This window comes from Globicephala melas, chromosome 17, assembly GCF_963455315.2.
Source record: "Globicephala melas chromosome 17, mGloMel1.2, whole genome shotgun sequence".
Classification (NCBI taxonomy): domain Eukaryota; kingdom Metazoa; phylum Chordata; class Mammalia; order Artiodactyla; family Delphinidae; genus Globicephala; species Globicephala melas.
This window is the reverse complement of record NC_083330.1, coordinates 51,864,220-51,878,624: the sequence shown is the minus strand read 5'-3', so window position 1 is coordinate 51,878,624 and position 14,405 is coordinate 51,864,220. Positions and strand designations below refer to the sequence as shown.

At 36.8% G+C, this 14,405-nt stretch overlaps 1 protein-coding gene across 1 annotated transcript in view; it reads right to left on the bottom strand.

Moving 5' to 3' along the window:
* PKHD1L1 (PKHD1 like 1) overlaps nt 1–14,405 on the bottom strand; it is a 153,967-nt gene that overhangs the window by 138,758 nt on the left and 804 nt on the right. Inside the window, exons 2-4 of the mRNA XM_030863107.2 lie at nt 13,234–13,323; nt 4,152–4,296; nt 2,922–3,030 (exon numbers count right to left, since the gene is read on the bottom strand). Coding sequence (XP_030718967.2) covers nt 2,922–3,030; nt 4,152–4,296; nt 13,234–13,323 — 344 coding nt within the window. The remainder of the gene's footprint in view (nt 1–2,921; nt 3,031–4,151; nt 4,297–13,233; nt 13,324–14,405) is intronic.

Below are 14,405 nucleotides of genomic sequence, written 5' to 3'. Positions count from 1 at the left end.
ACATATTAGTTACTATTATTATTTGAGGAGCTAGATTAGAAACAGATTTTCAATTTAATATATCATCTACAAAGAAAAGAATCAATGAAGATGGCAGAGCAAGTTATTTTATAGAAAATAGAAAATGAGGGAGAAGGTTCTGAAAATTAAGAATAATTAGCCTGAATAATAACAGCAGTCAAGGATAATGATAAAAAGTATTAAAGATAAAATCAGAAAATAGTATGAGAATTAGATGCTACAAGTACGCAATTTTGTAAAGGGTTTTAAACAACCCAATAAAAGTGTGCAAAAGTTATTGGTCCTGATAAGAACAAAAAGTAAGGGTAAGCACTTAGAGACGTTTAAAACAACTGGACATTGCTGTGACATTTTTATTGTATTTTACATAATATTGAGCCACAACAGACTGGAAATTTTTAAAACGATGATCCTTCACCATGGGTTGTTTAAGACACAGGACCAAGAAACAATGGAGATATGATTTCAAAATTCCAAACTAGAGTTCTATACCCAACTAAACTGTCAAGCAAATGTGAGGTAGCATGGAAGTTTTAGTATTGGAAGGATTTTACTTTAACCTATTAGTAGAAGGAGTTTATTTTCTAAGTACACTTTGCTCAACTAACATGAGGAAGTAGTAAATCAAGAAAAAGGAAGACATAAGATTTAGGGAGCAAGTAGTGACATGAGGGAGAGAGGCAGGAAGTCCCCAGAAAGCTGGTGAAGGGAGACCCCATGATGATTGACTGCTGTGCAGCACATCTAGAGAACAGGCTGTCCAGACTGGAGAAGGAGCACAGAAGAATGCAGGAGTGATGTCTTTTAGGCAAAGATGATTTGATAAATTACCTAATGATTTAAATACATTGAAAAAATGTCATATTTCTGGTGCAGAGTTTGATACACAGAAAACTAGGCAAATATCTACACACACATAAAAACCCAGTTATTAACTCCAAGCAAAACAAAATACTGTATGAGAGAGAAACGTAGTCACAGTACAGTACTTGTTTCAGCTATGAATATTACTTATACAGACATAATCATGTTATGAATATTGATCTAACCAAAACTGGGGCAAATCTAATTGAGAGAAGGAGTGGTAGGATATCTGTGTGTGTTGGAGGTGGGAAGGGGTAGCAGTTTCATCTCAAACATGGCTATAATTTTCCTCTCCCTGTATCCTCACCTGCAATGTCTTTGCAGCTCTTCCCATCAAGAGATGGAGGCTTGAATACGGACTGGCCTTGGAACTTGTTTCAGCCATTAGAATGTGGTTCAAGGAGCGTGACATTTCTGAGCCTAGGGCTAAAGGCTCCCTGCATACTTCCGCTCTCCTGAGGGATCCCTGCCTCCATCATATGAATAACTCTGGGCTACTTTTGGAGGGTACAGACACTATATAGAACAAAGCCTAATCAGCTCAGTTGTTCCAGCTGAGGCCTCCCGAATGTGAAAGCACCTAGCCGAGAGCAGCAAAGCCTCCTACCTAATGCGCAGCTGACCACAGCCACACGAGCAAGTCCAACAGAGATCAGTCTAGCTCTGCCCAGAACAGAAGAACCACACAGCTGATCCATGGCTACATAAGCAATATACATTATTGCTGCTTGAAGCTAAGCTTGCGAGTTGTGTTACACAGTACAAGTTAATAGATGTAAGAATATAGGTGCTAAATTCTCATCTTCCATTGTAAGAATTATCAATAGATAATATTGATAGTTAAACTTTAACTATTCAGAAATAGCTATAAATATATTTCTAATTAAGAAGCCTATTATTATAAATACCACAATAAATCATATAAAACATTATTTGTACATACATTAGAAATAATATGTTTCTTCTTTAGAACGGGGAAAGGAATAATAACATGCATGGTCTTGAATGTTGCATGTGAACAGTGTAATGAAGAAGGACAGAGAGACCAACAGGCTACAGCGATAATGGGTGAGAAATGACAAGGCCAGAATCAAAACCAAGGCCATGTCAGGAAAGAAGATAAGGTGCCGACGAACTTTAGAGCTAATTTGCAGGGTAGGATCATCATGGTTTGGGGCTGAAGATGAAGGAAAGGGAGAAACCAAGGATGTAACAGGTTTCTAGCTTGAGATGTGTGAGAAATACCAGACAAAAAGTAGGGTTAAGGAGGAATACGAGAAGTCCAGTTTGAGATTTGCTGAATTTAGGTTGCTTTGGAGCCATTTTGGCATTTTATTCTAGGAAACAAAAGATGGCTCCACATTTAAGGAGAGAGAAGGGAGCCAGAGATATTTGGGATTCATATTTGGCAATATATTTGGGAACTGTAGACGCTTCTTGAGGACAGAAGTCATAACTAATTTCTTCAGCATTTCATCTTACATTGGAACGTTACAGCACTTGGTAATTGACAACTTAAAGCATAAATACAATTTTTTAAAATATATGCGATGGTCCTTAGAAGAAAATTTATTATAGTGAACACCTATATTTAGGGTAACTAAATTTTGAATGGCTCTGTGCTGCATGCAGTCACATCTTATCTCATTGCATTAGAAAGTACAAAGAAAGGGAAAAGAGTTATGTCTCTATTTAAAATGAAGGTGAGTCTGATGAAAACAGAAAAAGGAAAATCAAACTAAGAGCAGAAATGGAGAAAGAGAAAAAATAGTATGAACAAGAAAATAGTTTGGAAGTATACAAGTTTAATTCATTAATAAAATTTACTTAAAAAGGTAAACACGAAATGATAAAAGAGCTTCCATTACTATAGAAGATAATTAACAGTGGGTGAAATTAAACTTAGCTACATGCTAGTAAATTATTTAATGTGGAAATAGATAACAATCTGTAAAATTAAAAAATAAAAACCCAGTTCCACAAGAAAGAAAGCGTACGATCAATTATACGTAAGTTAGAGAGGAGATACCACGTACATTGAAGCTGCAGGCCCAGCTGTTGATGTGACCTTTGCAGATATTATTTTCTGCAATAGGAACCCCATCCACACTGACTCTAATAGTGTAGGAATCTTCTGGCATTGCTCTGGAAAGCAAATGAAGAACACATAAGGAATGCAAAACTCTGTTATTTAATGTATAGCATTAATGTACATGTCATTTTTGAACAAAAATATCTGAAATTCTAATTGTTGTACAATTAAATTCAATTTTATATTATGGAAAGATGATCTCCATCCTGAACTCTGTACTGCAAATTCTAACATCATAGACCTCAGGCTAATGCTTATTCTGACTAATGCATTGGTGCTTACTGAAAAGGAAAACAAGTGTAATAATAATCATTTAAAATAGTAACATATCTCAGTACAATTATTTTATGCTTTACTTTTTAAAAAGTTTTAATAATGTTTCTCCCTAAGTAAGCTGAAAAACACCCTAATGTAGATGGAATCCTCTGAAATATGGGCTACCTGTCTCAGTATTGAAAGTTGCCATTTACAATGATTAATTTTTTTCTCCTAAGTTGCTAATAACAAACATCAATTTGAGCTGATAGTAAAGAACTTGAAATGTCAATCTACAAAATGATCATCTTTAATCTTAATGACTATGTCAAGATTCTGAACAAAATTAATCAAACTGGACAGGAAGGCATAATTTTGATATTTTGAAGAGCATCATCACAATTTAATAGTGGCCATTTATCTTCTAAAAAAGATCAATAATGATAGTAGCTCTAATAACCTGGGAAAGGATATAGTATTTTTTTTTTTTTTGGCCATACGTGGGCCTCTCACTGCTGTGGCCTCTCCCGTTGCGGACCAGAGGCTCCGGACGCACAGGCTCAGTGGCCATGGCTCACGGGCCCAGCCGCTCCACGGCATGTGGAATCTTCCCCAACCGGGGCACGAACCTGTGTCCCCTGCATCGGCAGGCGGACCCTCAACCACTGCGCCACCAGGGAAGCCCTAGAATATATTTTGATCATGCCAATATATGGAAAGAGTATTATAACTGAATATAATAAAGGTATAAAATAGTCTAAACATCATGAAATCAAAAATAATAGTTGAAAAAAATAGCTGATAATCAGAAAAACATTATTGTAATAGCCAGAGTGATAAAACTATTATAATATTAATATGCATAACTGTGGTTCTGATATGATGAAAATGATTTTATTAAAGATACTTTAAAACATACCTAGTATAGCATGTAATTTGAGTTGAATGACTTGAATCTTTTTCTACATCACAAGAAATTGATCGGAAAGAAGAAACTAATTGCACACTGTTTCCCAACTCAGCATTATCAACTCCATAGTTAAACTGGTTTGCTTGAGCAAAACCTGGAAGAATGAAAGCACTCAATTATTATTAATGGAACTCTGTTTTCAAAGATCCAACACTTATTTTGTATTGAATCATTGAATAAATAATAAGAAATAGTACTGATGTCAGCAATTAATCTATTTCATATTCACCTCTATGATTGTAATCCTCTTTGGAAACATGAAAATTAGCCTTTAATTAATTTATTCATAAAAGCAATGCTTGAAAACCTATTATTTGTCAGGTTGTTAAGTGCATTGTAATCAAATGGCTTATATCCCAGTAATAGGGTGGGGAGGGGTGGAGAAACAGACAATATACAAATATACACCACCAGATGCTATGTCTAGTGGAGATAACTGCTATGAAAACAGCAGGCAAAAGGGCATAGAAAGAGGAGACAAAGGGAACACGATTTTATAAGACATGGGGTCCTTACCTTGAGTACCTATAAAGCAAAGTGTGAGGTAAGGACTTGCAAGTAGATAGTTTATTTGGGTGGTGATCACTTAGGGACAAGAAAGAAGAAAACCTGAAGAAGAAAACCTGGACACCACTGAAAACAGCTGGGGTTCAATCTTGCTGGAAAAGACTTTTAAGGAAAATATAGACTGCCTCTCAGAAGCAAAGAATCAATGGGAAGAAGCATTTATTCATCAAATCCTGTCCCATTAGCTGACAGCTCCCTGTGGGGGAAATGGCTTTTCCTGCACTTTCAGGCTGCACATAGGTATATGCCATCTGGGTTCCAACGTCCCAAGTCACTGCATCAAAGAAGCCCTGGGACAAAGACATGCTGTGGGACCTGGAGGCTAGAGCTGGAAGCACAGATGGAGTCAAAGCACATGGGGAACTTTTTGCCACTTCTGTGGCTAGAATAAGAGGTGGGAACCAGGATGTGAGGCTGAGTAAGAAAGGTATCTGACACAGTTGATTCCTTGTACCATACAGATATGCTCAGACCCTACTTTTAAGTACAAGCCACTGTCAGGTCTACAAGGCAGTGGCCACCTAAGAGCTCTGCTAAAGATGTAATACAAGAGGGTTAGTGGGACATGCAACAGGGCACAGTAATACAACTGGTCCTGAGGCTATAATTAATATGCATGTCCCCTCTCTATCACCCATTGTAATTTCCCTAACCATTAGCCAGCACTTCAGCTAATGGAGTGATGCTAACCTTTGTCCTGAGGATCTGAGCCCAAAGTTGCCTTGCCCATGTTTGGTTGTGGTTGCCACCTATGCCTATTCACAGTTATCACTGAACATGGAAGCCAAGAGATGCTCCAGGAACACCGTGAATTCCAGACATACTTCTCCTTAACTGCATTAGGTGAAAGCAACCCTCCCTCTTCACAATCATCAGAATGGACAATCTCTACCAGTCTACTACTTATGTTTGCTCAATTCAAACTGATCGGTTAGTAGTGGTAGTTTCAGTTCAGTGGAACCCATATTGGGACCCCTGGCAGAAGCATCCTCTATCTGGAAACTCAGACCCAGAATCCAGCAGAACCTAAAATTGCAAGGACAGAAAGCACAGATTCAATTTTTGGATCACTGGGAGTGACAATGACAGGGAATAACCCTTCACTCCCAGCTCCATGTATTCTATCTGCTGGGAGACAACAGTGTGGATCTGCCATTGGCTCAGTGCATGTGGCACATGATGGAGCACAGCGTCCCACTCCACAGGATGTTGTTCCCAAGCTGGGTTCTTAGTCTTGCCTTTTGTAGGCTGTTCCATCATTCTATTAGGCCACATGTTTCAGGGTGATGCAGGGTTCATGGTCATGTGTCCATTATCACTACTTTTTCACTATAAAATATGTTCCTTGTTCTGAGGCCCTGTTTTATGGCATTTCGTGGCAGTAATTCAGACTCTGTATGCTCTCAGGAGATGAGGCTGGCAGAGGCATGGTGGAAAGAGAAGGCAAAACCCATATCTGGAATAGGTGTCAGTTCCAGAAACAGTGAATCTCTGCTTGTCAATGAGGGAAGGAGAGTGATGCAGTCGACTTGTCACTGAGTGGCTGGGTGTACTTCTTGAGGGACAGTCCCCATTGAGAGTCAGTATTGGTCTCTGCTACTGACAGAAGAGGTATTCAGCAACAGCGGTAGGTAGCTTAGTGTTGGTAAAAGGGAGTCCCTGGTGTTGGTCCATGCACAGCCTTCACCAATGGCCCTCTGTTCAGAGGCCCATTGCACAAGCACTCAGGTGGCCAAGGAGAGGAGCTCCTGAACAAGTCATCCAATCGACCTAGTTGTTCCATTTCCTCTGCTGGGGATACTCTCTTGTGGAAATTAACTTGAGACCTATAGATTTGCATGCTATCGTGAGCGCATTCACCAGTCTCTTTCCAAGACTTTCTTATTTCTGATTTTCCAATCTTGTACTGGTCAAGTCATCTGCCGCAGCCCAGGAGCTGATGTATATCTTTACCTTGGACCACCTTTTCCTCCTCATAAAGTTACTGACGATGTATACTACTCACAGCTCTGCCTACCAGGGAGGCTGACATTGAAAGTAAATTAAAAGCCCAGGGAATACTTTGCAACATTTATGATATCAGAGGTGATGCCAAGAAGGCGCTTGTCATAGATGGTCATGGAAGCTTTTCAGAAGGAGTAAGCCATGAGAATATCTATGGGAAATAGATTTTAGTTAGAACAGGGTGTTCCAAGTCCCTGTGGTGGGAGCATGTTTGTGGATTCAACACTTAATAAGTGTGGTTGCATTAGTATGAGTCAGGAGAAACAGTAGGAGATGAGATTAGAAATGGAGGCATTTAGATTGTCTTTATGAGTGTGGAAACATTGGAGGCTTTAAAACAGAAAGTGGTATTAGCTAACTTAAACTTTTCAAGATTCACAAGCTGCTGCTCCCAAAATAGAATGGGGCAGGGTGAGAATAGACTGGGGGCAGGGGTGAAGATGCTGTTTCAGTGAGCAATGTATAAATGACTGCTTGGTATGGGTTCAAGAGAAGATAGAGGAAAATAAGTAAAGAGTACCAATACTGGTAACCTTTAAAAGAGTTTTACTGTAAAGGGAAGCAGAGATATGGGGTAGCTGAAGGGGGCGGTGTGGACCAAGGGGACAGTTGATGATTTTGCTTTTGCTTTTTTTCAGGTGGGTGAAATAGTATGTTTGCAGGCTGATGGGTATGATCCAACAGAAACTGAGAAATGGATGATGTGAAACAGAGCAGAAGATTATTTTAATCTTACTATAAATATATGAAAATTCAAACTAGATTTGGAAGTAAACATCAATTATTTTTATGCCACATAAAAGTATTTTAACAACAAGGTCCTACCATACAGCACAGGGAACTATATTCAATATCCTGTGATAAACCATAATGGAAAAGAATATGAAAAACAATGTATATATACATATATATGTATAACTGCATCACTCTACTGCACAGCAGAAGTTAACACAACATTGTAAATCAGCTATACTTCAATAAAATAATTTTTAAAGTATTTTATATTGCTGAAACCACATTCAATTCTGAAATAAACCCAAGAAATAAAACCTATGAGTAAGATAATCGGATAATGTTCTATTGATTAAATCCTAAAATTAAGTATTCTAATAAAAATGTTAAAAAGGTACTTAATACTATTCTAGTATGCACAGTGAATCTACAAAGTTGTCTAGGTTATAACATATTTTTTGAATAAAGTCAAATTAGTAAATAAACATGTTTTGCCCAGATTACTTCAAAATCTAAAATCCCTAAATTCTGAGTTCTAAAAATATGTGCATTTTTACATACTATTTTTCTCTGAATATCACAAATTCTAAAGATTAAGACACCAATATAGCCATATTGATGACTAAAATATTTTTGAAATTATGAAACATTTTCTTTTACACTAAAAGATCTGCATCCATGTCATTAGTGTAAATGTATAAGCTATGTAACTGTCATAACTTAATTAGCTACAGATCACATTGTCCCACAGTACAATAATAAAATCAGCAGGAAAAAAAGGTTAACCCAGAGAGGTACACTAAACTCTAAATCCTAAGTATTTATATTATTAATGTTAGAAAAAAATAAATATTAGGTATTTACCTTAAATTGTCAGTAGTTTTCAAGTATGTTTCAACAAAACAATCACCACTACAACACGTGCTCACATTAACCTTTACTAGTTAAAGTGGCTGAACTGAGGTTGCCAAAGGTTTGTGGTGTGGCTTTTTAAATTACTGAACATTTTCAGTGTTCTACAAAGGTCTATGAGACATCATGAATACTGCCTGGTTTAACACAGGACTGGAAGTAGGGCTTCGCTATGCCAAATGTTCATCAAATGCCATAGCCCTGTGCCACAGCTCTGGTTAACACTGCATGTTAGGTGACAGTGTTGTGTACAGGAAAGGGCATTTGGACCCTGACATCCTGGGTTGGAATCCCAGCTCCAGTGAATTCCTTGCTGTATGAACTTGAGCATTAGTTTTAGACATAAACTCTCTCAGTCTTAGTCTCCTCACCAGGAAAATGACCATAATAATCTACTTAGCAGGAATTATCAGGAAGACTAAATGAGAATTTATATATAGTACTTAACATGGTACCTGGCTCACAGGTTAAAAGCTCAATTAATATATATCCTTATTATATAATAAGTCACAAAATAGTTATTAGTCAGTATTAATATCATTTTTTAAAGAATAACAGAACAAATAAGTGGGTGGCCAGGATTCGAACCCAGGTTGTAGATGCCAGCTTGGCACCCCTGTGATATTCAGAGAAAAGTAATATTTAAAAATGCACATTACAAAGCTATTTCCAGTTATCCAACGTAACTTCCTCCAGACCCTATGTTCTTAGCTCCTCTCCTATTCTTTATACATAGAAGAAGTAAGCAGAAACTCAACAAAAGATAGGGATTTTAATAAACACTGCTCTCTTATTCTAAGCTTAAAACTTAACCGAACAGGACTCATCCAGCATAGGCTAAAGTACAAACATATCAATTTAACATGTGAAACATATTTGCATTGAGTTTGCTGTATTGAATATAGGAAGGCAGTTACTGCTGAAATGGAATTGTGAAAAGATACGTGAAAACACAGAAAAGCAAGCTATTTGTAAAACCACTCTTTCCTTTTGCCAATTTCTGCTTATCTTTGGCGTTCACGTTGAGTTTGGAATACACAGAAGGGCTGCTGGCAACTAACTAAAGAATAGAAAGTTTTACTTGTAGCGTGGCTCAGGAAGTGATACATGTGTTTGTTTTCCTATTAGGCATATGTCACATCAGTGATATGGTAACAGCAGATCTGTTCTTCAGCATTCCTAAGAAAAAAACAATTAAAAAAAATAATGCCAACAAAAGATGATATATATTGTTTTTAGCTTAGGAATTGTTTTAATATTATATGTGTATGTATGTATATATACACACACATATATATGTCTCATATATATGTGATATATATGTCATATATATATATATATTTCCTGGGAGTAAAATATACAGGAAAATATGAACCAAATCAATAAGATTTGTAAATATTCTCATTATAAATTTTAGTGAAAAAAAAAAACTACAGAAGTATTTCTAATTTTGCAGCTAGCTCCAAAGAGTTAAAAAGCAATAGAAAGGAATCACCTTTAAAAAAATAATTTTAATTTAAAAGTATAATTCTAAATAAATAATTGGGTATAAAGAAGATAACTCTGGAAGTACTCCAAAGCACAAAGATTACAGGAAGGGATGGGTGTACCCTGGAAACAGAAAAGGTCGAGGCTTCAGATGGAAATTCCTGACATGTTGATGTATTTTTTTCCTTTTGCAGAAAAACTGCAGACAGAATTTGCCAGGCACCCAAACCTGGGTCTCCTGATAGCAGCCTGTGCTGCTATCACGAAAAATGCATGTGTTGTCAAAGCCAGCAGTTGCCATGTACAATGCAGGCTGTTTTGGGTTTCTCTGGTTAAAAAAAAAAAAAAAAAAAAGCAGGGTTGAGAGTGTATAAACCTACTTAAAAGCTATAACATTCAAAACAATGGGAAAAGATGGTGCAGTGTGACGGAGCATAACTTCTAAAGAATGAAACCATCTGTATAAGATAAATGCAAAAGAATAATAAATATAAAATAGCTCTAAATTATGGAGCAGATATTATGTATAGGTGCCTTGGATACATCATCCTTTTCAATATTCATAATAGACCCAACAGGTAGGAATTAATAACCCATTTCACGGATGAGGAAGCTGAGGCTTAGAGAAGAAACTTGTCCCAGTCCCCTAGTGGGAGTGGCAAAGTTGGAGCTGAAAGCCAGTCGGACCCGACTAAAGTCTATATGCTTTCCATAATATTGTAAAAATTACATAACTCACCACTTCAGTTAAACAACAATATATGTGCTAGACATTGTAATAGGGAAATAGCTAGAAAAAAAAGAACCAAAAGTAAAAAGTTATTCCTTCCGGCTCACAGATTTTTTTTAACAAAGATAAATATCAAAGAAGACAATTGAGAAATACAAAGTATGAATATAAAGTAATAAACACAATAAAGTTAGAAACACTCCAGAACTTATCAAAATGATAACACTCCTCATCCAATCAGTCATCTTAGAAGGAAATACAATGATTTCCACGGTCATGCCACTGCTCAAAACGCTTTTTTTTGTTTGTTTGTTTTTACAGTACGTGGGCCCCTCACTGTTGTGGCCTCTCCCGTTGCGGAGCACAGGCTCCGGACGCGCAGGCTCAGCGGCCATGGCTCACGGGCCCAGCCGCTCTGTGGCATGTGGGATCTTCCCGGACCCGTGTCCCCTGCATCGGCAGGCGGACTCTCAACCACTGCACCACCAGGGAAGCCCTCAAAACGCTTTTACTTGGGCAGCATAATTGTAAAATTATACATAATACATAATATTTACATAATTGTAAAATTTTACCTTTGGCTCCTGAAGATAGTCTTTAGAACAAAGTAATGCAGTAGGAAATTTTTGCCTGTAAAGTTTCATTAGGTGTGAAAATAGACAAAAGTCATTTGAATACACAAAAACATTAACAATAGATCTTTCAGAGGGTGGAATTTCAGAGAACTCAAGTCAAATATTTATTTTACATTTTCATCGTGGCCTTTACAAAAATAAAAAATTTTAAAGTCATAGGGGACCAACATTTAGGTGATCTAGCATTTACAATTCCATTTAGAAAGTGTTCTTCTGTGATTAATAAATTATCTCTGTATTCAATTCTAAACATGGAGGATGGGTCAGACACAGCACTGATGGATGATGTGAATGTAGTTCCTCCAAATAAACTTTGTTCAAGTACCACATTCATGTAGCTTTGGAGGTCTGGTGTGTTTTGTAAATTCATTATCATTACTTTACACACATTCTGTATATATCATGGGCCCCCCAAACAGTATTTAGACTCAGCCTCTTAGAAAGACATAAGGTATCACAATTTCAGTCCCTATAGTGTGTGGTTAAAGCAAGGAGAGGGAAGACACATCGGGGGGGGGGGTGCAGGTACCTGCAATTCAAATAGGATTTAACTATTCTATAATTCTTTGCCAAAAGCATCCAGAAATACAAACTGATGGGAAAACTAGAAATTCACTGTGACACTTTGTGCTTCCTAAGTAAGAGGATTACTCCTGAGCCTCAGAAAGTCTACCAAAGAGCAAAGATTATAGCTAGGTTAATAAGGATGTTCTTCCAAAATGCCTTACGAATGGAATGGTTTGTTTTGTTTTTTCCTATTTCTAACTAGGGATGCTCTGAGTTTATATACCTAAACTCAAGCCATGGTTCCTGGATCAGAAAAAGTGCAGGTCTTGAGGCAGAAGGAAATAGCTGAGCAATTTTATTGTTTTTTTTTGTTTGTTTGTTTGTTTTGGACATTTCTCTCATGGCATTTAAATCTCTGTTAGAAACCCAATAGCTTTCAAACACACTATCTAACCAAATGTTAACAGCAATATACAATATAAGGGAGCTATGGATAAAGACATTTTAAAAAGTCTTTAACAAACACATTGTCTCCAGGTGTCTAACTCTAAAAAAACAAAAACACACTTTAATCCAAAACATACTGTTCACAATTTAGAGGCACAAACCATTTCAAGTATATCACTGAGATTAAATTCTACAGAAATTTTACTTAGAAGTATTGAAAGACATTTCAATACATACAACAGAATTATTAAATATTTTGCTTTGTCAATTTTCTGATTCCAAAAACTTCTCACTGTTCTTCTTATTTTAAAGACTAAATAATAGTTTTTATTAATATTCTTAAAAAATTTTTCTTTCCCATTCTTCAAAAATTTGTAAGCATCTGAATACTACTATCATTTAGATCGTAAAGGCCTAATGGCTAAAAGAACCACATATTTCTATTTAATCCTAGGAACAGTTGCTTATTAAATATATTCCCTAATTGCCTACTTTGTTTTCATCCCAAGACGAGGGAAGGAGAGTTATACATAACCCATGTTTTGATGAAGCATATGATAAGGATTGGGTGGCAGAAGAAGGGATCCAAAGCTTTGCTTTCAGTTGTCTTTCTCCATTCATTACCATTCTATTTCTCTATCATACCCTCCTACTAACATCCTACTCCCAGAACCCCCCAAAATGTAATATTTAATATAAAGATAAATGTTATTAGACCCATGAAGAACAAAGTAAGTAACTGCAGAGTTGGGTTAAAGAGGTTTCTTTCAATTCAATCATTATATTCCAGACCTTGGAGTTCAGCAAGTAATTATGATACAAATTCAGATGGTCAGGTTGATAGAGACTTTCAGGGGTTTTGTTAGGTGTCAAAGAGGATAGAGTTTCACTACTCTGGCCAAATGGAGGAGCAACTCTAGTGGATTTTTTAAAAAACCCGTAAATCTCTAAATGTAAAACAGCCTTTGAAATACCTCAACCCTGATGAAAAAAAAAAAGGCAACAATACCTTCTCCTTTGATAGTCAGCCTTGTTGCTCCATTTATGCTGCCATATTTAGGTATTATTTCTGTGACTTTGGGAATTATTTTAGAGCCATCTGAAAGATATTAAAGTACAATAGAAGTAAAAGCATCAAGTACTTCATTTCAAGCACCAAATTTTGTACCACAAATTACAATGGTGTAAGAAAAACATCATGGAGATTATAGGACAGAAAGTAAATACTCCTAGGTTTTATTTTTGGTTCTATTACTAACCAGTGACTTGACAGGGAGTTCAGTCATTAACTTAGTTAATACTCACTGGCTTTATGCAAAGCACTGTCTTACATGCTACAAAGAAGAGGAATAATACATGATCATTTTCATTATTCTTACCTATCATATTATAAAACATTTATTAGACCCTTAATTTCATGTAGTGCTCTGCTAGCTGCAGTTCCGTAACTACAGCTATCAGCCCACACAGCAGCAGACAGCGCTGGAGAAATAGCTCTGTGGAGAAATAGGTCATTATGAAAGCCCATAAGAAATGCAAAGCCAGGTAAATTGAAAGAATAGTCTAGGTACAAAAAAGGAATGTTGTGTTTTAAGAAGTAATTGTTTTCTGTGACAGAGTAAGACTTCAGGGAAGATCAGTTCTGGGACGTTTTTAGCCTTCTGATGACAGTGAGTTCTTAATGTAAAGGTCACTAATTCATTCAACAAACAGTGTTAGGTTCCTGGGCATTTAAAAATCTGTGACAGTCCCAACTTTCCAAAAGCTCAGCTTAGGGAGCCCAGAGTGACAGAAGAGAGCACAGGGGCCACGTGACTAAGAAGGGCATTTCATCCACACTGCTTCTTGAAAGAAGGGTGTTCCTGCTGCATCTGGGAGAGTAAACATGAATTAGCTAGACTGGACCAACTACGGGAAAGACAGACTTCTAGACTTCTAGACAAAGAGGCGCCTCTGCAAATACAGGGGTGAGTGAGCAGCTTCTTTGGTGAACTGAAATTAATGCTTCAAAATAACTCAAAGTTACATCATGGCTAAAAGGATTTATTTTCTGCTTAAACTGTACAGATCTGGTAATTATTAGATCCAGTAACAAATTCTCAGGATAGGTGGAAAAATTTAAGTGGGAACACAGAGAAAAGCCACCTAAATTGTTTGAAACGGATGAATGAGAAAAAGGTA